The sequence below is a fragment of the Phaenicophaeus curvirostris genome, chromosome 15 (assembly GCF_032191515.1).
Source record: "Phaenicophaeus curvirostris isolate KB17595 chromosome 15, BPBGC_Pcur_1.0, whole genome shotgun sequence".
Taxonomy (NCBI): domain Eukaryota; kingdom Metazoa; phylum Chordata; class Aves; order Cuculiformes; family Cuculidae; genus Phaenicophaeus; species Phaenicophaeus curvirostris.
Window position 1 is genome coordinate 20,810,660 of NC_091406.1, and position 24,328 is coordinate 20,834,987.

General features: G+C 46.3%; 1 protein-coding gene across 16 annotated transcripts in view; it reads left to right on the forward strand.

The window, feature by feature from the left end:
• Positions 1-24,328, forward strand: part of ANKHD1 (ankyrin repeat and KH domain containing 1) — a 119,365-nt gene that overhangs the window by 39,389 nt on the left and 55,648 nt on the right. For 13 of the 16 annotated variants that reach the window (XM_069869584.1, XM_069869590.1, XM_069869582.1 and 10 more), the window contains 8 exons: positions 5,452-5,599; positions 6,513-6,660; positions 7,644-7,877; positions 9,401-9,495; positions 11,500-11,737; positions 11,951-12,142; positions 14,097-14,206; positions 23,097-23,156. In XM_069869584.1, the coding sequence (XP_069725685.1) occupies positions 5,452-5,599; positions 6,513-6,660; positions 7,644-7,877; positions 9,401-9,495; positions 11,500-11,737; positions 11,951-12,142; positions 14,097-14,206; positions 23,097-23,156 (1,225 nt within the window). The remainder of the gene's footprint in view (positions 1-5,451; positions 5,600-6,512; positions 6,661-7,643; positions 7,878-9,400; positions 9,496-11,499; positions 11,738-11,950; positions 12,143-14,096; positions 14,207-23,096; positions 23,157-24,328) is intronic. The other 3 variants (XM_069869589.1, XM_069869598.1, XM_069869599.1) reach the window with 1 other exon arrangement.

Consider the following 24,328-nt stretch of genomic DNA (forward strand, 5'->3'; position numbering starts at 1 on the left):
CCAAGGAAGAGGGTGCAAGGGACTTACAGGCAGGTCAGTCTTGCCTCAGTCCCTGTAAAGGTGATGGAGCAAATGTTCCTGGAAGCCATTGCCTAACACAGTAAGTACGGAATGGTGATGGGAAGCAGTCAGCATGATTTTCCAAAGAGGAGATCAGTCCTGACTGGAGTGCATTCTACAATGGTTCTGTTGGTGGGTGAGAGGAGAGCAGTGGATGCTGTTTGTCTTCTCACGCTGCATCCCACAACTCCTTGAGGGACAAGCTGAGGAAGTGCAGACCAGGTAGGCAGGTGTTGAGGTGGACTGGAAAGTGTTGGAACTGCGAGGCTCTGCTGTTAGCAGCACCAAGTCCAAGTGAAGACACGTTGCTGGTGGTGAACTCCAGGGGATGGTTTTGGGGCTGGTATTGTTTACTGTCCCCATCAGTGACCCATGTGATGATACAGAGCACATCCTCAGCAGGTTTGCAGGGGGTACCAAATGGAAAGAAATGGTTGATGGACCAGATGGTTGTGCTGCCCTTCAGAGGGACCTTGGCAAGCAGGAGAAACGGGCTAGCAGGGAACCTCGGGAAATTCCGCAAACAAAAATGTGGAATCTTGCCCCCGAGGAGGAATATTTGTATGGTTGTGGAGGACTGAAATGGTTGAGTTCTCAGTTGTTGGAGAAGTAAGGAAGGGGGTCAGCAGAACTGCCATCAGGGAGGCTTTGGCCTGTTTACTTTGGAGGCAGTCCTGAAGAGCAAAGGAGTCCAGGAAGGCTGGTTGCTCTTCGAGAAGGAAATCTTAATGGCACAAGAGCAGGGCATCCCAGTGTTCTGAAAAAAGACCTGGTGGGGAAGACAACCAGCCAGGTTGAAGAGAGAGCTTTGAGTGGAGCTCAGGGAAAGAGGAGAGTTTATAGTCTTTGGAAGAAGGGGCAGGTGACTCAGGAGTACTGCGAGGTTGCTGTGAGGCTGTGCAGGGAAAAAGCTGGAAAGGCCAAAGCCCAGCCAGAAGTTAATCTGGCTGCTGCTGTTAAAGACAATAAAAATGTTTGTATAAATACATTGACAATAAAAGGAGGCCAAGGAGAATCTCCAGCCTTTATTGGATGTGAGGGGAAGGAGTGTCCAGGGATGAGGAAAAGGCTGAGGTACTCAGTGCCTGCTTTGCCTCAGTCTTTAGTAAGAAAACCGGTGGTACTGTGAGTACCTAGCCCTCTAAGAAGGTAAGATGGGGATGGGAAGTACGGTGGAGCTCCTGTAATCCACGAGGAGATGGTTAGCGACCTGTTACATAATCTGGATATACACAAGTCTGTGGGCCAGATGGGATCCACCCAAGGGTCCTGAGGGAGCTGGCGGAGGTGCTCATCAAGCCACTTTCTGTCATTTATCAGCAGTCCTGGCTAATCAGGGAAGGGTTAGCAAACAGAAGGGTTAGAAGGGTTGGAGGGGAGGACCCAGGGAACTACAGACCTGTCAGTCTGACCTCTGTGCAAGGGAATGTTATAGAGCAGATCATCTTTGAGTGCCATCACGTGGCACATGCAGGACAACCAAGCAATCGGGCCTAGTGAGCATGGGTTCAGGAAGGGCAGGTCCTGCTTGACTAACCTGATCTCCTTCTATGACCAAGTAACTCAATTAGTGGATGATGGACAGGCTATGGACGCTGTTTACCTAGACTTCAGCAAGGCCTTTGACACTGTCCCCGACAGCATTCTTCTAGAGAAGCTGGCATCTCAAGGCTTGGGTGGGCTTATGCTTCTCTGGGTAAAACACTGGCTGGATACCTGGGCCCAGAGAGTTGTGGGGAATAGAGTTCAATCCAGCTGGTGGCAGGTCACAGGCAGTGTCGCCAGGGCTCAGTGCTGGGGCCAGTTGTGTTCAATATCTTTATCAATGACACAGGTAAGGGAATAGAGTGTACCCGCAGTGAGTTTGCAGATGATACTAAGTTGGGAGGAAGTATTGATTTGCCTAAGGGTAGACTACAGAGGGACCTGGGCAGGCTGGATCCATGGGCCAAGGCCAGTTGCATGAGGTTCAACAAGGCCAAGTGCTGGGTCCTTCACTATAACACCTTGCAGCTGCCTGGAGGAGAAGGAGCTGGGGGTGTTGATTGATAGTTGGCTGAACATGAGCCAGCAGTGGCCCAGTTGGCCAAGAAGGCCAATGGCTTCCTGGCTTGGATCAGCCATGGTGTGGCCGGCTGGACTAGAGTGATCCTTCCCCTGTACTTGGTGCTGGTGAGGCTCGAATCCTGTGTTCAGTTTTGGGCCCATCACTACAAAAAGGACATCAAGATGCTAGAGTGCATCCACAGAAGAGCAACAAAGCTGGGGGATGATCTGTACAACAAGTCTTATGAAGAGTGGCTGAGGTAGCTGGGGTTGTTTAGTCTGGAGAAAAGACTGAGGGGAGATGTACAAGTACCTAAAAGGAGGTTGTAGTGAGTTTGGGGTCAGTCTTTTCTCCCTGGTAGCCAGTGACAGGTCAAGGAGAAATGGCCTAAAGATGCACCAGGGGATATTTAGAGTAGATGTTAGGAGGAATTTCTTTAATGAAAGGGTTATCAAGTACGGGCAGAGGCTGCCCAGGGAAGTTGTTGAGTGACCAGCCCTGGAGATGTTTAAAAGATGAGTAGATGTCATACTTGGGGCCGTGGTCTAGTGGTGGACTTAGCAGGGCTGGATCTATGCTTAGTTTCAATGATCTTAAATGTCTTTTTTCCACTCAAAGCCATTCTATGACTGAATGGCTGGAAATCAGCTTTGGAGACAAAGACACGAGTTTTGTGGTGGACGAGAAAAGGAATGTGAGTCAGCAATGCACTTCAAGCAAAGGCCAATAGCATCCTGCACTTGGGTTGGAAGAGCATCTCAGTGTTGTTCTGGTCACTTCTACAAGATGTCTTGGAAATACCTGGAAGGGAACCTGGCAGGGAGCAAACTGGGAGGCCTCTTGAGGTGCCTGGCTCAGCAAGAATCACCTATGGATATTGGTTTAATAGCTTTTTTCTAGATTGTATTTGGTTTCACAGCAGTTCTGTGTTATATGAGGTGGCTTAAAGTCATCTGAGAGCAATGGGTCTGTTCCAGGATTTGTCTCACAGGTTATGATGTTGGTTGGCTCCCATGTCAAAGGGCTGGCCTATGTGTACACAAAAGTGCCTGAGTCGCAGCCAAACGTGGAGCCCAAGCAGTAAATGCTCACTTAGGAGTGGGGTGGGGTGGGCAGGGTTGGGTGACTGCCTGTTCGCGTCCCTTCCTGCCTCGAAGGGCTGATCACAGCCTGCAGCCCTCTAGGGGGCTCCTCAACTAGGTAGCCAAATAATAAACGGTACCGAAGCATCAGTTATCTTGCTTTAAAACACTTAGTGACTACTCTGCAAATATAAGTGCTCAGGTCCTGGGTGTTCTCTTGAGGTCAGATCTCAACTTTAAGCCAGCAGCTACAGGCAGAGTTTATTTTGCTTTGGAGTATATGGAACGTGAGTTCCTGTTCAAGTAGGGACTAAACATAGTGTGACCGTTCATAGAATCATGGTATTTTTGGGGTTGGAAGGGATCTCAAAGCACTTCCACCCTCCTGCCATGGGCAGGGACACCTTCCATTGAACTAGGTTGCTCCAAGTCCCATTCAACCTGGCCTTGAACACCTCCAGGGCTGGGGCAGCCACCACTGCTCTGGGCAGCCTGGGCCAGGACCTCCCCATCCTCTCCTAACATCTTATCTAAATCTTCCCTTCTCTAATTTAAAGCCATTTCCCCCTTGTCCTGTCACTCCAGGCCCTTGTTAAGGTCTCTCCAGGCCTTCTCTTGTTCAGGCTGAGCAACCTCAACTCTCTCAGTCTGTCCTCATAGTAGAGAGGCTCCAGGTGTCACAACATCTTTGTGGCCTCCTCTGGACCCTTTCCAACAGTTCCGTATCCTTATGTTGAAGATTTGAAAACTGGTCACAGGACTCCAGGGAGCATCTCACGAGAGTGGAACAGAGGGGCAGAATCCCCTTCCTTGACCTGCTGGTCACACTATTTTTTTTATGCAGCCCAGGATACGGTTGTCCTGAAATTTGTATGCTTTCTGGATGGAACTTTGTGTTCAAATGTTGGTTTTTTTCATTGAGTGCATCTCTTCTGTAACAGACAAGTTCACTGAAGAAAAGCAGAAATTTGAGGTACAGGGGTACTGGTGCTGAGTGCACTGGGGTTTGTTTTAAGAAACAAGCTTCTGTATCTTGCAAATAATGCATATATATAATGATAGTGATAAGAGTACATCACATAATCACTGCTGATAACAAAAGGCTCTTCTTTTTATGTCACCTCTAAAAGATGAGGCTGCATCTTGACTCCTGGATTCAGTTTTGAGCCCCTCAATACAAGAAAGGCATTGAGCATGTCCGCAGAAGGGGAATGGAGCTGGGGACAGGGCTAGAGAACAAGTCTTATGAGAGGTGTCTGTGGGACTTGGGGTTGTTTAGCCTGGAGAAAGGGAGGCCGAGGGGAGACCTCATCGCTGCCTACAACTGCCAGAAAGGAAGTTGTGGTGAGGTGGGTGTTGGTCTCTTCTCCGAAGTGACAGGTGATAGATGAGAGAGAATGGCCTCAAGCTGCACAAGAACAGGTTCAGACTGAACATTAGGAAAAATTTGTTCACCAAAAGGGTTCTTGGGCACTGGCAGAGGCTGTGCAGGGAGGTGGTGGAGTCCCCATCCCTGGAGGTGTTTAACAGATGGGTAGATGAGGTGCTCAGGGATTGTTTAGTAGTGGACAGGTATGGTTGGACTTGATCTCTAAGTTCTCTTCCAGCCAGGTGATTCTATGATTCCTTCTGCCCCCTGCCCCCATGTGTTCACTGTAGGGTGGTTCTTCGTGGCCGAGGGACTGTCAGTCCTTGCACGTATTTCCTAAATAAACCATTCTCATCAGCTGGGAAGCCTTAACTGCATTGGCATTGAGTGTTACTGGATTTGCTGATATGTGGTGTTCACCAGTGCTTCCACAGTTGTCTTTTCTGGTAGACTTTTGTTTGTGCGGAAGATGTAAAGGATGGGTGCTCTGGTTTGAAATGACTTGCAGCTTGGCTGCCCGTGTTTGGGCTCGGGTCAGTGTGCTACCCCGGCCCCTGAGGCAGTGGCTTTGCTCTCTGCTTCAGAGGATACTGCTGGTTACAGCTGTGAGTAGAGAGCCTTGAGCTCTGGGGTGCCAAGAACTGGGGATTTGTTTTTGCCTTCTTTTGCCTGGAGGGTGGGACAGGAGGGAATTCAGACATCAGCAAAGCCTTCATCTCCATTTCACTGATGGAAATAATGTGTGTGTAGATATACCTGAAGACATGTCAGATGTATTTTCTAGTGAGGCTTAGGACAAGTGTCTTTGAGTAAAGACTTCTTCCTCACATAGGAAAGCTCCCCATCTATTGCAGAGCTTTTCTGAGCTTATTCTGTGGTACCTGATTTTCCAGTCGCAGTTTGGCGGAGGCATGCTCAGATGGGGATGTGAATGCTGTCCGGAAGCTGTTGGATGAAGGAAGAAGTGTAAATGAACACACTGAAGAGGGGGAGAGTCTCCTCTGCTTGGCCTGTTCAGCAGGATATTATGAATTGGCACAAGTAAGTAACAAATATAATGTCAACTAAACCATTGTGAAACATTGTCTAATGAGCTCCTTTGATAGGTTAACATTTTAGCTGTTCAGACAGTAATAATTTCTTATAATCTAAAGAGTATCAGTCAGTACATTTTATTGGAGGCTTCCACTTACCGTTTATCTTTTTTTAATGGAAAATGCTGTCATGTGTGCTTTCAGGTTTAAGAGACTTGTCTGAGGAATTTGTCTTGTGTTTTATGATGTACTTGCTTGTCTGGCATTGTTCTCGATGCAGTCAAGCTTTTCTTCTAAGCAGACATTGTCAGAGGAGCTAAACCAGCAGCAAAATCAAACACTGCAAGTGATTACCTAAAAAAATGTATGTCTTAGCTTTGCAGTCCCTTTTTAAATCACATCTGTACCAATGGTGTATTAATTACTGGTAATTTTTGGCTCTTATACTTGTGTACGGAAGGGCAGAAGTTATGCTGCTCCAGAGATATTTAGGTGATTGTTCTCCAAGGGACCAGCTTCATTTTTGGTGCCAGGCAGGAGCACAGGGAGAAAACTGTTCACCTGTCAGCTTTACCTGGAGTTTGCTGTGGGCATTGCTGTGAGTTCATGGTTCCTCTGCTGTCATTCTGGTTAGGGTATTGCCTTGGGATTTTCACTGGCATTGAAAATGTCACTGTCCTTACAGAACACTGATTTTGGCAGATTTCAGTAAAAGTAGCAGAGCAGTGTTTCCTGCAACAGAGCAGAGTGCAGGTTGGAATGAGAATCAGTCCTGGGGTGTGCCCGTGTGTTCCCTGTTGAGGTGTGTTGCTGCAAGGGGATGTCACAGCTGGTGGGGAACTGGTCTCAGAAGCCACATGGAGCTGAGAGCAACACGTTAGTGTGCCCATTTATTCATTAAAGTGAACTTTTTTCTTTAGGTGCTGCTAGCAATGCATGCAAACGTTGAAGACCGAGGGAACAAAGGAGACATAACTCCCTTGATGGCAGCTGCCAGTGGAGGCTATGTGGATATTGTTAAACTTCTCCTCGTTCACTGTGCCGATGTTAATGCACAGTCTTCAACAGGTAACTGGGGAGCAGCAGCAAGAGAAGTTAATTGGGCTGACACATAAGATGTGCAGCAGTTTTGAACTATCAGGTTCTGCCTGATAGTTCCATTCACAAGAAAATGGGACAGGAACTATGCCTGCTGGATTTGTTGGAGTCTTACCTGGCTGTTATTGAAGAGTGTTTTTAATATAAATGGTAATGGAAGGCACTGGTCCTGTACAAATCATTCTGGTGTTGGATGACCAGAAAAACACATGGAGTTTTATTTTTTTCTACCTGTATGAGAAAAGTAATGTGGCAGTGGGACATGTCTGGTCCAGACCGGTTGTTTCAGTTCAATTCTTTGGGCATTGTTTGTTATCTATTGCTGATGCTTGAGCACAGCTTCACTCACTTCATGGAGGGTGCAAACCTGCAGCTAGATTCTGCTGATATTAATGTAGAATTTAAACTTTGTTCAAATTTTTGAAAAGTTTTGAAAAAAATGTGGGTTTTATCTTGATATTTAACCATATCGAGCAGAACTTACTGTAAAAACCGACCTGCAGTGCCATATATGATCATCTGTCACTTCCAGTACCAGAGTCTGAAATTAAGACTTTACTTCCAGCCAACTGGTAAAAGTTTTTCGGGGGACTACAGGGTACAGTCTTAGGCAAAACCACTCCACACTCCTCCCACCCAAACTCTACAGTAAGCATGAAAATTCCTCTTTGATCTTTGGTGTGAGGATTTGATCTCTTCCCGAAGTAGGAAGCATGATGATCAAAGAAAAAAAATGCTGATTTGGAATATTGGCTCAGTATTAAAACTCTTTCACTTTCATTGTGTTGAGATTTTATACCCAGCCTGGAATTATTTGCTGCAGTAACATTGCTGTGGGGTGATCAGCTGCTTGGGATGTGCTTAGGTTTGTTCAGAGCTGTAAAAACTCATTACTTTTCTTATATGAGGGGTGGATGGTGGAAAAGGTGTTCATGTAAACTGCTTCTCTGCAGGGAACACAGCGCTCACTTATGCCTGCGCTGGGGGCTTTGTTGACATAGTGAAGGTGCTACTGAAAGCCGGTGCTAACATAGAAGACCACAACGAGAACGGGCACACCCCCTTGATGGAAGCAGCCAGTGCAGGGCACGTCGAGGTGGCAAGAGTATTGCTGGAATATGGTGCGGGAATCAACACCCACTCCAACGAGTTCAAAGAAAGTGCCCTTACACTTGCGTGCTATAAAGGTATTGTCTCTGTCTGACTTTGTGGTTCTCTTTAAGCTGGGATTCATCTCACTAGAGCTGCCAGCCATCTCTGACTGTTTTGTTAAGAGTTGTGGAGTACTGGGGTTTGGTTTGACACTCGATGGCAGGAAATGCTCATCCATGGAGTGGCAGTGTTGAGGCTATCTTAATGTGACAGACACATATTCATATTGAAAATGAAACTTGGGACTGACTGCATCCAGACCTGTGCCCTGACCATAGCTCTCCTTGACCCTCACTGCCCCGTTCTCTATTTCATTCAGATCCGCCTCACCAGCAATCTGCGAGTCCTGAAAACAATCTCTGTTAGTTGTTAGGAAAGCGTATGTTAGAATGGGTGTTCCAGGAATATCTGTTGTGTGAGAATGTGAGGATTATTGCTGGATGCTTTTCATTCAGAGTAATTTTGGAGAATTCCTATGAATCATTATGTCTCTTGAACTTCTGTGGATTGTTGATGTAATTTCTTTTGCTGTTTCAAGTTTCTCTGTACAGCAGCTTGGTGCACTTGTGACCCACTATGCTTCCAAGGTTTTCATCCAAAAACCTCCATGAAGTTTCCAACAGTTGTTATTCTCCTAATAGAAGATTAGGAAGTGGATTATTGTCATAGTAACTCCAGGTTTTACCTCTGTGGTTGGAATTGGAGGATACATACCACACATAACCCATCCGAGAATTCACATCTGACTTTGTCATGGATTCCTGCAGCCCACAGCAGCTACTTGGAGATGTTTCAGTAGTAGCACTCCAGTGTTTGTTAGACAAGCCTTCTTGTTTCTTGTGACCTAAAACTTAAGAGTGATGTAATGCAAGATCTTCATTGACTGGAGTTTTCCTGTGTTATCTTTGGCCAGATGGTTGAGTGGCCTTCAGTTTAAATCTGTCAGTCAGTGTAGAACTCAGTCTTGTTCTGGAGGAGGGTACTCACTGAAAAGATGAAGTGCACAGCTTGTAAGGGGTGCATTCTAAAATGCCAGAAGCCATAATGAAGTTGAAAACAAGTATTGGTAAAGATCAGTAGAAGCTTTTAGAAATAGTGTCATGTGAAATACGATCACATATGTGTGCCGTACTTCTCAGACATATGGCTGTGACTGCTGTCATTAAAAAGTGTAGTTCAGATCCGCACAGATCTGTCTCTGACAGATCATCTCCTCCACTTGTATGCTGCCTTGGCGCACTTCAGTGATCTGTCACTGGGCAGTTAAGAGATTGTACTTATTCCGTATTTATGAGGAAAGGTTCCTGTTGTGTAAACTTGAATTGAAGAGATCCATCTCCATGCTGGGCAGACTGTTTGGGAACACCTGCCTCAAACCTGGCTGCTTGGTTTGCACTGGTATTTTTTAGACTACATTGACAAGAGCAAGTTTGCGAATATAAGTCATAAAATTTGTAATAGCTATGAAAATCTAAATGATTTCATCAAATGTCTTGTCTGTACTAATTGAAGTTTACAGTATTAAAGACTTGTTTATTTTGGTTTGTTTCATGTAAAGGCCATTTAGATATGGTTCGGTTTTTGCTGGAAGCTGGAGCTGATCAAGAGCATAAAACCGATGAGATGCACACAGCGCTGATGGAGGCCTGCATGGTGAGTAGCCTTGATTTGTACAGCTCCCATTTCAGTGAGAGAGGAGTAAAAAAGATGATGAAGTAAAGTGAGCCTTTGCTAACAGGCTGGTTTGGGTCCGCAAGTGAATGTGTGCTAGTTTTTACCGTAAGGAAGCCTTCAATTTAGCTACTGCAAGTGGGCAGCTTCTCAGCTAATTGGTCACAGGGGAACATTATCCTAGTTTTTGGAGGTGTAATGTGGTGTGTGAAATGCTCCCTGTGTGACGCGCAGGGGTAGCGAATCTGCAGCACAGTAAGGTGGCAGATTTTGCCCAAGCCACAGTTTCTTTTGCAGCGTAAGCATTAGCTTTCCACCTTTGTCTTTATAAAAAAGGTCTCTCAGATGTCACGGGATGAGCCTTCCAGGAGTGCCCTGTGCTGGATGACTAATGTGTTACACTTGTCGTCTTACTGCTGCGGGAAGTGTTTGCATGTAGGGGCAGTACACTCTCTCCCAGGTCTCTGTAAATGGTGCTGTGAGGTTTTTCTTTTGAAAATAAGGTGGTAGGTCAAAAGTAGATTAGTTCTTAATTCTCAAGCAACTCATAATTTCAAAGCACCCACTGAGGAAAAGTTTCACTTTCCAAGTGCTTCATCTAATAAAGAATGTGCTGTTGTGTCAAAGCAGATTGACAGCCTTTTCTGTCCAGACCTTAGGTGACCTTTTCTCTGTTCTCAAACTGGGAACTCCTTTGAAGTAAGAATGTGGACCTCGGTTTCACAGGAAGGACAGTGAACAGAGGAAAATTTTATTTGCCCCTAGTAACTTATAATCCATAGAAGAGAGGCTGCAATGTTCCTACTGTCTTCCAAGAGCTGGTGGATCAAGTGTTCCTCTGGTGCAGTTGTGAGATGATGGTGCAAGTGGCAAAGGTCAGGTTCTAACATCTCGAGCTGTATTGAAGTCTTCTAATAGTGAGATGGTAGTAGTATCCTTGAAAAGTCTTCCTTGTGTGAGAGCCTTGTGCTGATAAGGACTTCAGAGGGATGTGGTTGCAGTGTGTGTATGGGTTATCCTGTTAATTGTGTATGTGAAGCCAGGTCAAGTATGTCCTCTGGTAAGGCCCTCAGACCTGTACCTCACTGAGCACCCTGAATGGACTGAACCTTCCCCCTGCATTAGGGGTACTTGATCATTGGGTTCAGTTTTCCAAGATCTCTTTTCCAAATCATTCTACAAATTTGAGTCCCAGTTTCTTAAGTCTTGTGTGTATTTCTTCTCTCAAAATGCTCAAATTGCTTGGTTTTCCCCTCTCAGATGTGTTGTGGCTCTCTGCAAACCACACCTAAGGTGAAACTTGGAGTTTTGGTACTTGGTCTGTTTCAGGTCACTCTGAGGAGCTCAGCAGTGGTTTCTGGAGAAGCTGCAGCTGTGTTTACATGCTTTGATTTGTAAGGGCTCACACAGACTGCTCTGGCTGTCCTCAATCTCTGGCCTCTGTGGCAAAGAGTGCTTTGCCCTAAAGCGCTTTTCAGTCTCCTTCCCTCCTTCTCTTACCTACTTCACTATAACCCACTTCCGTTTCTCTGCAGGTGTCTTCTTCAGGATCTAGAAATGGCCAGGTGGAGCTTTTCTTTGTCTGTAGAAGCCATGGATCAGCTATACAGAAAAATGTCCTTTTTATGATGCTTCTTGTAGGGTTTGGTCACTACTTGTTTGCTCTCTCTTGCTTTGATGTCCCAGATATTTTGCTGGATGTTTGAGAAAGTCTTATCCCGTAACTCTTTCCCTGCTCCCCCAAGAAAGTAAAAGCTAGATGCATGTTGGAGTTTCTTTATTTCTTCATGCCTTTAAACCGACGTTGGATGGAGGTAGAGACTTAAAGGTCCGTTCAATCCATAATGATGACAGGGATTGAACCATCATCAGTAAACAGACCCTGTCTGTTTAGGATCATTTTCAGACTTGGTATGATTGTGGCTGCACCTACAGCATGAAATGACTTCTGCTGTTCCTGATCTTTGTGTCCTTGTTGTTCTGTAGGATGGACATGTGGAAGTGGCACGCCTGCTCTTGGACAGTGGTGCTCAAGTAAACATGCCAGCAGACTCCTTTGAATCTCCGCTCACGCTGGCTGCTTGCGGTGGACACGTGGAGTTAGCAGCTCTCCTGATCGAAAGGGGAGCCAACCTGGAGGAAGTCAACGATGAAGGTTATACTCCACTGATGGAGGCTGCCCGGGAAGGCCATGAAGAGATGGTGGCCTTGCTGCTGGCCCAAGGTGAGGTCACTGGCATGTTGGCTATGAGGAAAGTGGTGCTGGCTGTTTGCCATTAGGTATTCTGTGCCAGTTCCTCTGATGTACCACATGGCTGTTGCCACTCATCGTTGTGACTGCAGATCAAAGCTAAAACAGTGTGCCTGTAGAGGTGGTGAGCATTCACCTTCCTACCCCGTGTCTGGTCCATTAAATAACAGCTGTTTTGTTTCCCAGGGGCAAATATCAACGCACAGACAGAAGAAACACAGGAAACGGCTCTTACCCTGGCATGTTGTGGAGGGTTTTCTGAAGTAGCTGACTTCCTCATTAAGGCAGGAGCTGATATAGAGCTTGGTTGCTCAACACCGTTGATGGAAGCTGCTCAAGAGGGTCATCTTGAGTTAGTGAAATACTTGCTGGCAGCAGGTACGTGTGCAGTGAGGATGATCAAGTGCACAAGTATTACATACTCCATATTCTTATGAATTTGGAGATACCAGGCCTTGGTAGTGGCAGTGTTGTAACAAGAAACTGCATTCCTTACATGAGGAGAAAAAGCACATTACACCTTAATATTGTGTGATACCATTAACAGAGGAAAGTACCTCATGGAGCAATGGATTCTGTTGCATATCTAAAAAATATCAGCCATCATTACGAACATTGTTTCCAGGTAACTGCATTTAGGACAGCATGTTACTACAAATGATGTTTGGTTTTATGTGCTGCTCCTGCTCTGACTGAGTCTGATGACCTGCAGGCAGCCTCCCTGAGTAACTGCTACCCTAGGAGTTGTGTCCTGGGAAAGAGTGTGCAAGGCAGATTCTGGAACGTGCTGAATTCCTGTGCTGAACAAGTTTTACTGCTACATGGTAGAGTTGTAAAAATCAAATCTTGTGGGAGTTGAGAGGAAACATCCCTTCCACGCTCACTGTCTGCTTGTGGTTGGCAGGGACTGAGGTATAGTGTTACTGCTTAAATACATAACCAAAAAGCAGCTGCGCTATAGAAACCTTCCTTGTTATAGGAGGTGATTTATTTGTATGCTCTTGACTAAGAATAAGCATAAAATTGTCTGGATTTGTAATTCTAGACAGTAGTGCTCCCTGTGCACCAAGGAACAGGGACAGCTGTGTCTCTGTGTGGTGACACCAGTGTGGGACACCCAGCGCCAGCTCTTTGCTGCTGATAGTGTAGAATGTGAATTGAGGAGCCGTGGTTTAGCATCAGGGAGTGTAAATACATCCTGCTCCTTGAAATGAATCACAGAATCGTAAAATGTCCTGAATTGGAAGGGACCCACAAGGATCATCGAGTCCAACTCCTGTCCCTGCGCAGGACACCCCAACATTCACTCCATGTGTCTGAGAGTGCTGGCCAAAGGCTTCTGGAACGTAATCAGGCTTGGTGCTGTGACTGCTTCCCTGGGAAGCTGTTCCAGTGCCCCACCACCCTCTGGAGGAAGAACCTTCTCCTAATGTTCAACCTAAACCCTCCCCTGGCATCTTCCTGCCATTCCTCAGGTCCTGTCATTGGTCACCAGTGAGGAGAGCTAAGCTTCTCCTCCTCCTCCCCTTATGAGGAAGCTGTAACAAGTGATGAGGTCTCCCCTCAGTCTCTTCTCCTCCAGGCTGAACAGACCCAGCGACTTCAGCCTCTCCTCACACGCTTCCACTCTAAACCCTCCACCAACTCTGTGTCCTCCTCTGGACACTCTCCAGTAGCTTTAGATCCTTTTAACACTGTGGCGCCCAAAACTGCACACAATAACTGTGGTGGGGCCGCCCCAGTGTGGAGCAGAGCGGGACAATGAGAAACTGACTAAACACTGGCAGTTTTGGTTGAGGGAAGGTGCATTGCGCAGTAGGAGCCATGCACAGTTTCCATGTAGCTGACACATAGGAAGCTGGTCACATCACTCCCAACAAAACTGTTTTAAAGCAAGTTATTTTAAGGAGCAGGGAAGAAATAAAATTTGTAGAAGTGGATGGACTTTTTAAGTATTAATCCTTTTTCAGTGCCTTTTGTCAGCTTTTCCTTGGCATGCGGCTCCTTGTCAAAGGGATGGCCCAGCCAACTGTCTAGTTTCACTTCTGTTTATTGAAACAACTGAAACCTTCAGTGCTGTTGAGGGAGCATAGGAATAAGCAAGTAGACAGATAGGTTTAAGTGCTGATGTTGCCAGTCCTGCCTTCCTAGCCTTGGCTGATGCCCTCAGAGTATTCCTCCTGCCACCACCCCAGAGCAATGCTCTTGGGCTGTGGGAGCTGCTGGTCAGCAGGATGGACGTATTGTCACAGATCATGCTCCTTGATGTTTGTGTTGCTCTGATGCCATACTTAACAAGATGTCCAATAACACAGAACTATTATGTTTGTAGGAGCCAACGTTCATGCCACCACAGCGACAGGAGACACGGCTCTGACCTATGCCTGTGAAAATGGACACACTGATGTTGCAGATGTGTTGCTTCAGGCTGGTGCTGATCTGGTAAGAGTTCTCCTGCATCTTGTGGGGCAAGCGCTTTGGTGTTGATCTGTACACTAAAGCTGAAATACTTACAGGAGCAGGAAAAGGCAATTTTAGCAATTGAAATCCAGGTATGGATGTGATAAGAGACATGAGAGAAACTTCTTTACAAGTCTGCATATTCTGTTTGGTCTGAAAAATAAAAATTTTGCTTGGGTGATCTTCAGTCCTTTAGGTGAAAAGCCTTAGCAATAGTTTACGCATGAGGCAGTTGACTATCTGCATTTCAGGATAATCCATACGTTTCAGTGTTAGCAGGGTATGTTTCTGCTTGCCTTTATTTGTTGTGGTACTTTATTATTCCCACGCTCTTGTGGATGAGGATTCACTTTCTCCACTGCTCTGAATCTAAAGAGTTTTACTGTTAGAGCTACCGTTTCTCTGGTTTAGTATTGGTTTCTGCATGCTAGGCGCCTCTGAATTTCTTCCAAGTACAACACACAACCCCCCAGGCTAAGCAATGCCTTTTAAATGACTGCCATAGTGTGGTCTCCTTTCCTTGTTCCAGACCTCTTTTCTTTATTGTATCCATTGGATTTATCCCATTGCTTTCACAGGGGTTGTCTTCTGTAACGTGGTGAATAACCAAGATGTTTGCGTAATAGTTGCCACTCTTTTCATGTTGTGCAGCAGGAGAGCTGGAATTGCATCCTCCTCAGCCACAGGGGCATGATGTTTGGGTTTGTTTGGAGTTTAAGCAGGAAAAAGTGATTGACCTGTTGGTCTCCAAGAGGATTTCAGGAGCCTTTTGTCTTCTCAGACCTGAGCAGGGATGCTTGTGGCTATCAACTTCTACAGGCTGTTTAGAAGGGTCAGACTGGGAAGGAGGGGTGGAGGCATTGCCCTCTATATCAGGAAGGGGATAGATTGTGAAGAGCTTTTGTTGAAGAATAGGCATAAACAGGTTGAGAGCTTGTGGGTTAAAATTAAGGACAGAAGAACCAATGACAACCTTGTGGTTGCTGTATACTACAGACCACCAGATGAAGGGGAACCGACCAATAAAGTCTTCTTCCTCCAGCTGCAGGATGCTTCATGATCGCAAGCTTTCATCCTACTTGGGGAATTCAACCACCCCGACATATGCTGAAAAAGTAGCACCGTAGCTGTAGGCAATCCAGGAGACTCCTGGAGTGCAGTGAAGACAATTTCTTAGTCCAGCTGATACAGACCCCAACCCGAGGAAGTGCAATACTGGACCCGATGGTCACCAATACAAGTGAACTCATTGGTGATATTAGGATCAGAGGCAGCCTGGACTGCAGTGATCATGCACTGGTGGAGTTCAAAGTCCAGAGGGATATTGGACAGGTGAGGCGTGTAGTCAGGACCCTAAATTTCAGGAAATCAGACTTCCAGCTCTTCAAGGAATTACTCAGTAGGATCCCCTGGGATGAGGTCCTCTGAGACAAGGAAGCAGAATAGACCTGGAAAGTATTCAAGGATGCTTTCCATAGAGTGCAAGAGCGCTCAGTCCCTGTATGTAGAAAATCAGGCAGGGAAGGGAGGAGACCGGCATGGCTGAGTCGAGACCTGCTGGTTAAACTAAGGAAGAAGAAGGAACTACACAGGCAGTGGAAACAGGGAAGGGTAACCTGGGACGTGTATAGCGATGCTGCCCGGTTATGTAGGGATGAAGTAAGGAAGGCCAAGGTGCAGCTGGAGCTGAACTTGGCAAGGGAAGTGAAGACCAACAAGAAGGGCTTCTACAGGTACACCAACCAAAAGAGGAAGGTCAAAGAGAATGTACTCCCACTGATGGCTGGAAATGGTGATCACGTATCAACAGACGAGGAGAAAGCCGAGGTACTTAACAACTTTTTTGCCTCAGTCTTCACAGATAACTGCTCACCCCTCCTCAGTTATGGGACAACATGGTGATGGTGACCAGGGGAATAAACCCCCTTCCACAGTAGAGGAGGATCAGGTTCGTGACCACCTGAAGCACCTGAACATTTATAAGTCTATGGGACCTGATGAGATGCAGCCCAGAGTCCTGAGGGAATTGACCAGTGTGGTTGCCAAGCCACTCTCCATGGTATTTGCAAAGTCATGGAAATCGGGAGAAGTCCCTGGTGACTGGAAGAAGGGTAACGTGCCCATTTTTAAAGAGGGCAGGAAAGACGACCCTAGGAACTACCAGCCTGTCAGCCTTGCCTCTGTGCCTGGGAATATTGTAGAGCAGATCCTCCTAGAAGCTTTGCTAAAGCACACGGAAGACAGGGAGGTGATTCATGGCAGCCAGCACGGCTGCACCAGGGACAAATCCTGTATGACCAACTTAATGGCTTTCTATGATGGGGTAACTGCAGCAGTGAGCACAGGTAAAGCAACGGATGTGATCTATCTAGACTTGTGCAAAGCCTTAGACACAGTCCCCCACAGCATCCTTCTCTCTAAATTGGAGAGATATGGATTTGATGGGTGGACAGCACAGTGGATAAGAAACTGATTGGATGGTCATATTCAGAGAGTAGTGGTCAATGGCTCAAAGTCTAGATGGAGATCCGTGACTGGTGGTGTTCCTCAGGGGTCTGTACTGGGACCAGTGCTGTTTAATATCTTCATCAATGATATTGACAGCAAGATTGAGTGCACCCTCAGCAAGTTTGCAGATGACACCAAGCTAAGTGATGCAGTAGACACACCAGGAGGACAGGATGTCATCCAGAGGGGCCTGGACAGGCTGGAGAAGTAGGCTTGTGAGAACCTCATGAGGTTCAACAGGGCCAAATGCAAGATCCTGCACCTGGGTTGGGACAGTGCCTGTTTTCAGTACATGATGGGGGATGACATGCTTGAGAGCAGCCCTGCAGAGAAAGACTTGAGGGGGCTGGTCAATGAGAAGCTCAACATGAGCTGACAGTGTGCGCTCGCAGCCCAGAAGGCCTGGGCTGCATCAAAAGAACCGTGGCCATCAAGTCGAGGGAAGTGATTCTGCCCCTCTATTCCTCTCTGGTGAGACCTCATCTGGAGTACTGTGTCCAGTTCTGGAATCCTCAACATAAGAAGGAGATGGAGCTGTTGGAACAAGTCCAGAGGAGGGCTGCAAAGATGACCCAAGGGCCGGAGCACCTTCCATATGAGGACAGGCTGAGAGAATTGGGCTTTTTCAGCCTGGAGAAGAGAAGGCTCCGAGGAGATCTTATAGCGACCTTCCAGTACCTGAAAGGAGCCTACAGGAAGGCTGGAGAGAGGCTATTCATAAAGGCTTGTGGTGATAGGACAAGGGGGAACAGGTATAAACTGGAGAGGGGCAGATTTAGACTAGACATTGGGAAGAATTTCTTCACCATGAAAGTAGTGAGACACTAGAACAGGTTGCCAAGAGAAGTTGTGGATGCCACATCCCTGGAGGATTTTAAGGCCAGGTTGGATGGGGCCTTGGGTAACCTGATATAGTGGGATGTCCCTGCCCATGGCAAGGGGTTTGGAACTAGATGATCTTTAAGGTCCATTCCAACTCCTAAGTATTCTATGATTCTGTGACTGTTCCTTTGGTCACCTTTTGGTTACTCCTTCCATGGTGCTCCTCTCTTTTCCCACATCTCTGCTTTGGGGGGGCCTTTTGATTTGGGGAGCGAGTTATTGTTTTTGATTGGATACTTTAGAGGGTTTTTCTTCCTTTTAAATAATAAGGATACCAAAAAAGATTATCAGTTACCCTGATAAATCACCATCCTGATGAAGTGACTGAAACCTCAGTCTGAAATGCAGGAGTTCTAAAGTTTATCTTTACAACTATAAATAAATGAATGTTTTAATTGTGAATTACTAAAATTCTTCTTGGAGGATGCAATTCTTTTCAGACCTTATTAATTCTTCTGCAGCAAAGTTGTTCTTAGTGAACTCTTCGCAGGGAGGAGGAGGGCTTTGTCAGTGGGACGAGGTGGCTGGAGTGGCTGTTTGACACTTCTGCTGTACTTCACTCGCTGCAGGGGTGGGAACGGAGCACCAGCCCTCCAGGAGAGGCAGGAGAGCTTTTGGGGGCTTACTAGGTATTGAAAAAAGTATTTAAGTGCTTGATTAGCGGCCTTCCAGTACATAAAATGGGACTACAAGAAAGATGAGCAAGGAATTTTTACAGGGGCCTGTAGTGACAGGACCAGGGGAAATGGCTTTAAATTGGAAGGGGGAAGATTTAGATTAGACATTAGGAAGAAATTCTTCATGATGAGGGTGGGGAGGTGCTGGCTTAGGTTGCCCAGAGCAGCTGTGGCTAGTCCTTCCCTGAAGGTGTTCAAGGCCAGGCTGGATGGGGCTTGGAGCAACCTGGTTCAGTGGGAGGTGTCCTTGCCCATGGCAGGAGGTTGGAACTGGGTGGGCTTTGAGGTCTCTTCCAACCCAAACCATTCTGTGATTCTATTATTATATAAAAGTACAGTCCCTGCAGTGTTGCACAGTGAGGGGCAAAGCCTGAGACACAAAAATATCAGTTGCAGTGCACAAACTTTTAAAAGCCTTCAAGAGTTGCTGCTTAAATATCACTTCTGATTATTAGAATGATGTCATTTTGACTTCTTTCCTCTCCGAACTCCAGCGTGTTGTGCTTGTGCCCCATTAGGATCCAGTTCTGGTCAGCATGGCTGAGAAAAAACTGATGTCTTTCTGAAGGGAAAATTTATTTTACTGCATTTTCTTGCACTGCAAATCAAAGTGGGAGTTGGGAAGGAGCATAGAGTGAGGGAGCAAAAGAAAATTGAACGTGGAAGGGAGAGCTTCTGTGTGGATCGAACAGTGCTGAATTCTGGTTGTAACTACATGTGGAAGTGCAATGTTGCTTGTGGGTTTGGAGTAGTGCCCCCTCAAACCTGTAGGTTGCTTTGCTCCACTAGAAGCTGCATTAAATGAACTGATCTCTGTGATTGCGCTGAGGAAGGTATTTGGAGAGTCTGCCTCACTGCCAGGGTAGGGAAAAACTGCTTTGGCAGCACCATGGATGGTTCTTCTAGGTTTTAGTTTTCATCAGTATGTTCACTGAGGTTACGTGATATCACCGAAGTGTCCCAAGAAGCATGGTGGAGCAGGGTACTGGATGGACCAAGGCGTCTTGGCCTGTCTCCATCTGTTTGGGTAATTCTGCTCTCTTGGTGTTCAGACACAGCAAGTGAAAGCCCATCTGCAGTTGCTTTTCTTCCTTTCCTTTTTCATCTTGCAACTTCAGTCTTTCATAGAATCATGGAATGATATGGGTTGGAAAGGACCTCAAAGCCCATCAGGTAGCAACCCCCTGCCATGGGCAAGGACCCCTCCCACTGGATTAGGCTGTTTTCCTGGGATTGCTTTTGCTGATGTTCCATTGTTTTCCAGAAACCTTCTCTATTTCTGAGGTTGATAGCCCAGTCACTGTGGGGCTGGACGTGCGGCATCTCCATGTGTGGTGGAGTGGTCCTTTCTGAGGCAAACACTGAGTTGTGTCTAGCAGTAAATAAACCCAGGCTGAGGGCTGTTCTCTGATGGCAGGGACAAACGGACCCACTGAGCCATCTGTGCTGTGCCGGCGCTGGGCCCGGAATGTCAGTGGCTGCACTGCCACCCCCAGAGTGGTGTGTACATACCGCAGTACTGGGAGCACATGTGCATTCCTGGTTACGGGATGAGGTCTCAAAGGGCTTCTCAAGAGTGCAAAGCCTCAGAGAGAAGTAGATATTAGCTTGATGTCCCATTTTCCATGCTGCCTGTTGGAAATGTTCCCTGGTGACCTCCTGTGCTGTGGTTCTGGATGAGCCAGCGCCGTGCCAGGGAGGCTGCGCAGTGTAAAAGACTAGTTTTTTTCCTGGTCCTGTTGTTAACACTCTATTGTTTTATGAGCCACCTGCATATATTTTCTTCCAGACCAGGAAGGTGAGGAGCACAGTTTTTGAGGATTTTTCTTCTTCTGGATTCTACGCTGCGGTTAGAAAGCTGATCTTTCTTCCCCAAATGCTCTTGAGTTAAAGGAACAGTAAACTAGCTGTCAAGATCCATTAGATCCATTACGATCAGTTCTCCCATTTTTTCCCAGTTCAGAGCCTTTATGTCATACAGTCTGCCTGAAGACCTGAAATCTTTCTTGGCTTCTCAGATCTATTTTCAGCTGCCAGGAAGTTGCCAGATGTAGACTTTGAGACTGCAGGTGTGAAGAGGAGCCTCTTCTGTGCTGGGTTAGCTGAATCGGCACAGGGCAGAAGATGGTTCTGTCAGGGGGTTTCCTGTGTTTTTCTTCTTGAAAACTGAATGCTTCCAGCTTTGCTGAAGTTACCCAACTCACTGTACTATACTGATTCCTGGATGTTGCTCATGTCAGGTTTAGGTCTTGTCAATCTCAAGATAGAACCTTAAGCTAAAGTTTGAACATGTTATATGACGAGAGTGGTCAGACACTGCAACATGCTGCCCAGAGAAATTGTGGATGCTCCATCCTTGGAAGAGCTCAAGGCCACTTTGTATGGGGCTTTGAGCAACCTGACCCAGTGGGAGGTGTCCCTGTCCATGGCTGTGGGATTGGAACAAGATGGGCTTTAAGGTCCCCGACCCAAACCATCCCATGATCTAAGTGATCTTAGTCCCTCCAGAGTTTTGTCTGCACTAGGAGCAATTATTGCCCACACAGCTCAGCACAAGAAGGTGATGCAGAATGGAAACTCATGCTTCCCAGGGACAGGTCCTCTGGCCCAGCTGTCAAATCTGTAATGCATTTCAGGAACCACTGAAGATCTGGAGATCTCTGTTATAATCATTAAAGAATATGGCTTTATAAGAACCAGGGGAACTAAATGACTGAATGATGACTGAAATGAAGTTTCTTTGGCTTCTAGTTAATTTTTCCTCAAAAAAAAAAATGCAAGCAATCCTGGGAATGCTGAGTGTCAGAGTGCACACTCAGCTGTGTGTGTCTGCTGCAGAGCTGCTCAATCCTGTACCGTGTTTTGATGAGTCTGTATCCTCCTTGTGACTAATTGTTTATGAAGTCTGGCTTGTTGCCAGTTATTCTGATGCTCCTCTTTAACAGATCTGTCTTTCCCATGTCCGTACAGGGACAAAGTTGGTTTGTCGAAATCTGTTGCAAAACTCACTTGGCAGGCCTGCACCTTCCCTGATAACGTATTGAGTTGGAAACAGGCTTGCTTCTGCCAAGCATGTGAGTGCCTGAAGCTGAGGCATGGCTGAAGGCTGCAGTCTGGGATGCCATCTGTGCCCTGGTTGCGTTCTGGCTCCCTTATTGCCTGCAGGACACGAGACTTTCAGGGTCTGAGCTCCTTCCACTGGACTAAATGTATATTTTCTTTGTTTACAAACTTCTTTCTGGGAACAAAACACCTGCATTGGGTAGTGTGATTAATAGGGTAAAATTTTGAAGGTTAGAACGCTGGAATACAATAAAAGCATTTTTTTCTGAGCAGAGGAATAGTTCAGTAGCTTCAGGGAAAACCAACCAGCCTTGCAGGGATAGAGTAATTCACCTACGTGGCAAGGATTTATCTAACCTCGAGGGTGAGAGGTGGGGGGAGACTTGTTTTCCCTGTAAGAGTTCTTGTTGGGTGGGTTTTTTTCCACCCTTTCTTCTTTGTTCTTTCCTAGCATTTTCCTTTCTCACAGAGCGGCAAGGCACGCGTGGGCCACAGGAACTGCCTGCTCCCTTTTAGTGCAGGATCAGACCTGGGCGAAACACTGTGCTCTGGCAATTCCAGTCTCCTCTCTGAACAGCCTCTCTTGCTCTTGACAACATGGCTGAATCTTAACCTGTTTCAGTGTAGCTGAAAACAAAAGAGTGAGTGTTCTCTTTTGGACAGTTCTCTTTTTTCACAGCTGGGATGTACAGGAAAGAGTTTTAAATTGGGCATTTCTAATCTGGGATGCCTGGCAGCTGTAAGTGAGGCACTGCTGTCCGGGAGATTTGATCAGTGATGGAGTTCATCTTTCTGCTACAAGATCTAGGGGTGCTTTTATGTTGTGAGAGATGCATGAGAACTCCTGAGGGCAGCTTCATCTTTGCTTTCTTCTCATTTTACACTGTCAAGCTTTCCCCAAAGCTCTTTATTCTTGTTAAAATTCCACACGTGATCTTCCTTAAAAGACTGGAACTGGCTACCTGTCACCCACAGAGCTCCAGCTGGGAAAAAATGCGTACATACATGCAGACCAGTCAGACTGCCTCAAGTCTTCACCTCTGACAAAATATGTTTACAGACGGATGTTTTTGTCATTGCAGGGATCGTTGCTTTGCCTCCAGCTGATAACATCCCTCACACTAACGTGACTCTTTAATGAGAAGCTCATTTTCCTGTGCGTACAACACACTGCATATTTGATGCCATGTGCACAAGACAGCATTGAAACATCTGCAAAGATAGCAAATAGTTTATGGACTCAACTGCAGCCCTGCTGGAGACAGCGGCGTTGTTACAGTTAAGGATCTGGGAAGCTGTCGTGCTTTCCCTTGCGGTTTCTTGAACCATAAGGGCTTTCAGGTCTTTTTAGATTTGGCCCTCAGTCTCTTACAAGATACAAAAGGCTGTAGGACAAGTGAAGCAGATCTTTGTAGTTAACACCTTTTGGGTGTTCTGTGTCAGTCTCTGGATGGTGTGGAGTGCAACAAAATCCGCTCTTCTGCCAACAGTTAACAAAAAGTCATCTTATATTTAGTGAGATGCTGTGTGTGGCCTTTGTGCTCTTTTGGCTTGTGGCAGGAGCCTTCACTGGTGAGAGCTGCACTGCTTGGTCTTCTCTTTGTGCTTGCTTGCCTAATTCCAGCAAAACAGAGTTTCCAGCTGATGGATCTAATCCGTTTAAGTTCTGAATCCAGGTCTTCATGACCAAGGACATTTATTTATAGAACAAAAGCCGTGAGTTCTTCTTTTTCCTTCCGCAGGACAAGCAGGAGGACTTAAAGAAGACTGTTTTGGAGGGCATAGAGCCGGGCAAGCATCAGGTGAGGTTGGCCTTTGATGCTTGTAAGCTGCAGCCTCAGGACACGTGCAAATGAGAAGCATGGCTTTATGGCATCTGAATTCCTTCAAAAATACAAAGACTCGCTGTGTAAACTAGACATGTGATCTCTTCTGCATTTCCCCTTCTGCTGGGCTTTAGAAAGCCCAATTTTTAAGAAACAGTGTCTTGGTCTTCACAAATGCAGTGAGTTCTCACCTTGTGTCTGTTAGCAGGAGCAGCTCTGTTAAGCCTGTTAGTACCTGTCCACCTTCTTTAAAGATTTCCTTTCTCAGTTATTTACTTTAAATGAGAGGACCATCTGAGTGTTCTGTGCCTCTGAAATGCTGGTTTGCACCCTGTCTCAGGATGTGAGGTTGGTGGCTGCTGGAATCCTGTGACCCTTGAAAGGACTTCAATCTCAACAGTTAGAAAAGTGACATTGTGTTAAGAACTGTTGTTTGCCTGTTGTCTTGCATCAAAAACTCTGTCTAAGACATTTTGCTTAGAATTACATTTCAATTTCCATTCGGTATTCCCTGCTGCCATGGCTGAGAGAGGTTTGTTAAAAGATTCAAGAGAGCAGTTGGGCCTTGCTTTTGGAAATGCAGAATTTTTGTTCTAGGACTTTTAAATAACACATGGCATTGGAAACAAATTTGAAAAGAAATATCCCAGTGAATGATCCTTGCCAACCGTGGATGTTGTGAGCCAAGGCGAATAACAGGGGAGGGAGAGCCCGTATGCAAACGATCTTGGAATTGCCTGAAACAGAAGTCGAACTCAAGGATAAAAAATACCAGTGATTGCCGTAAGATGCTTCTGATGACCCTGCTTGTGCTCTGCTCCCTGAAGTGCTGACTCGTCTAGAGAGGAAAAAATGATTCCTGACTGGATTCTCCTGTCCTTTGAGTCCCAGGAGAAAAGGTGCAGATAGGAAACTCTTCCCTGGTTCAGGTTGCGCTCTTGCTTTCCCTTGCCTCTTGTCTGCTGCCCAAACCTACATACAGAGTGTTCTCCTGGGCGTTCTTCCTGTATAGCAGGATTGGTAGGAGAGCACAGCACTCAGGTGTTTAGAGAATGGCTTTTCCAGTAGAAGATGGTGTAGGTGTTCTTTCCACCTCTCTCTGATACCCCTGCCTGCGGTGTTCCTCGGGGTGGGAGCGAGGAGGAGAG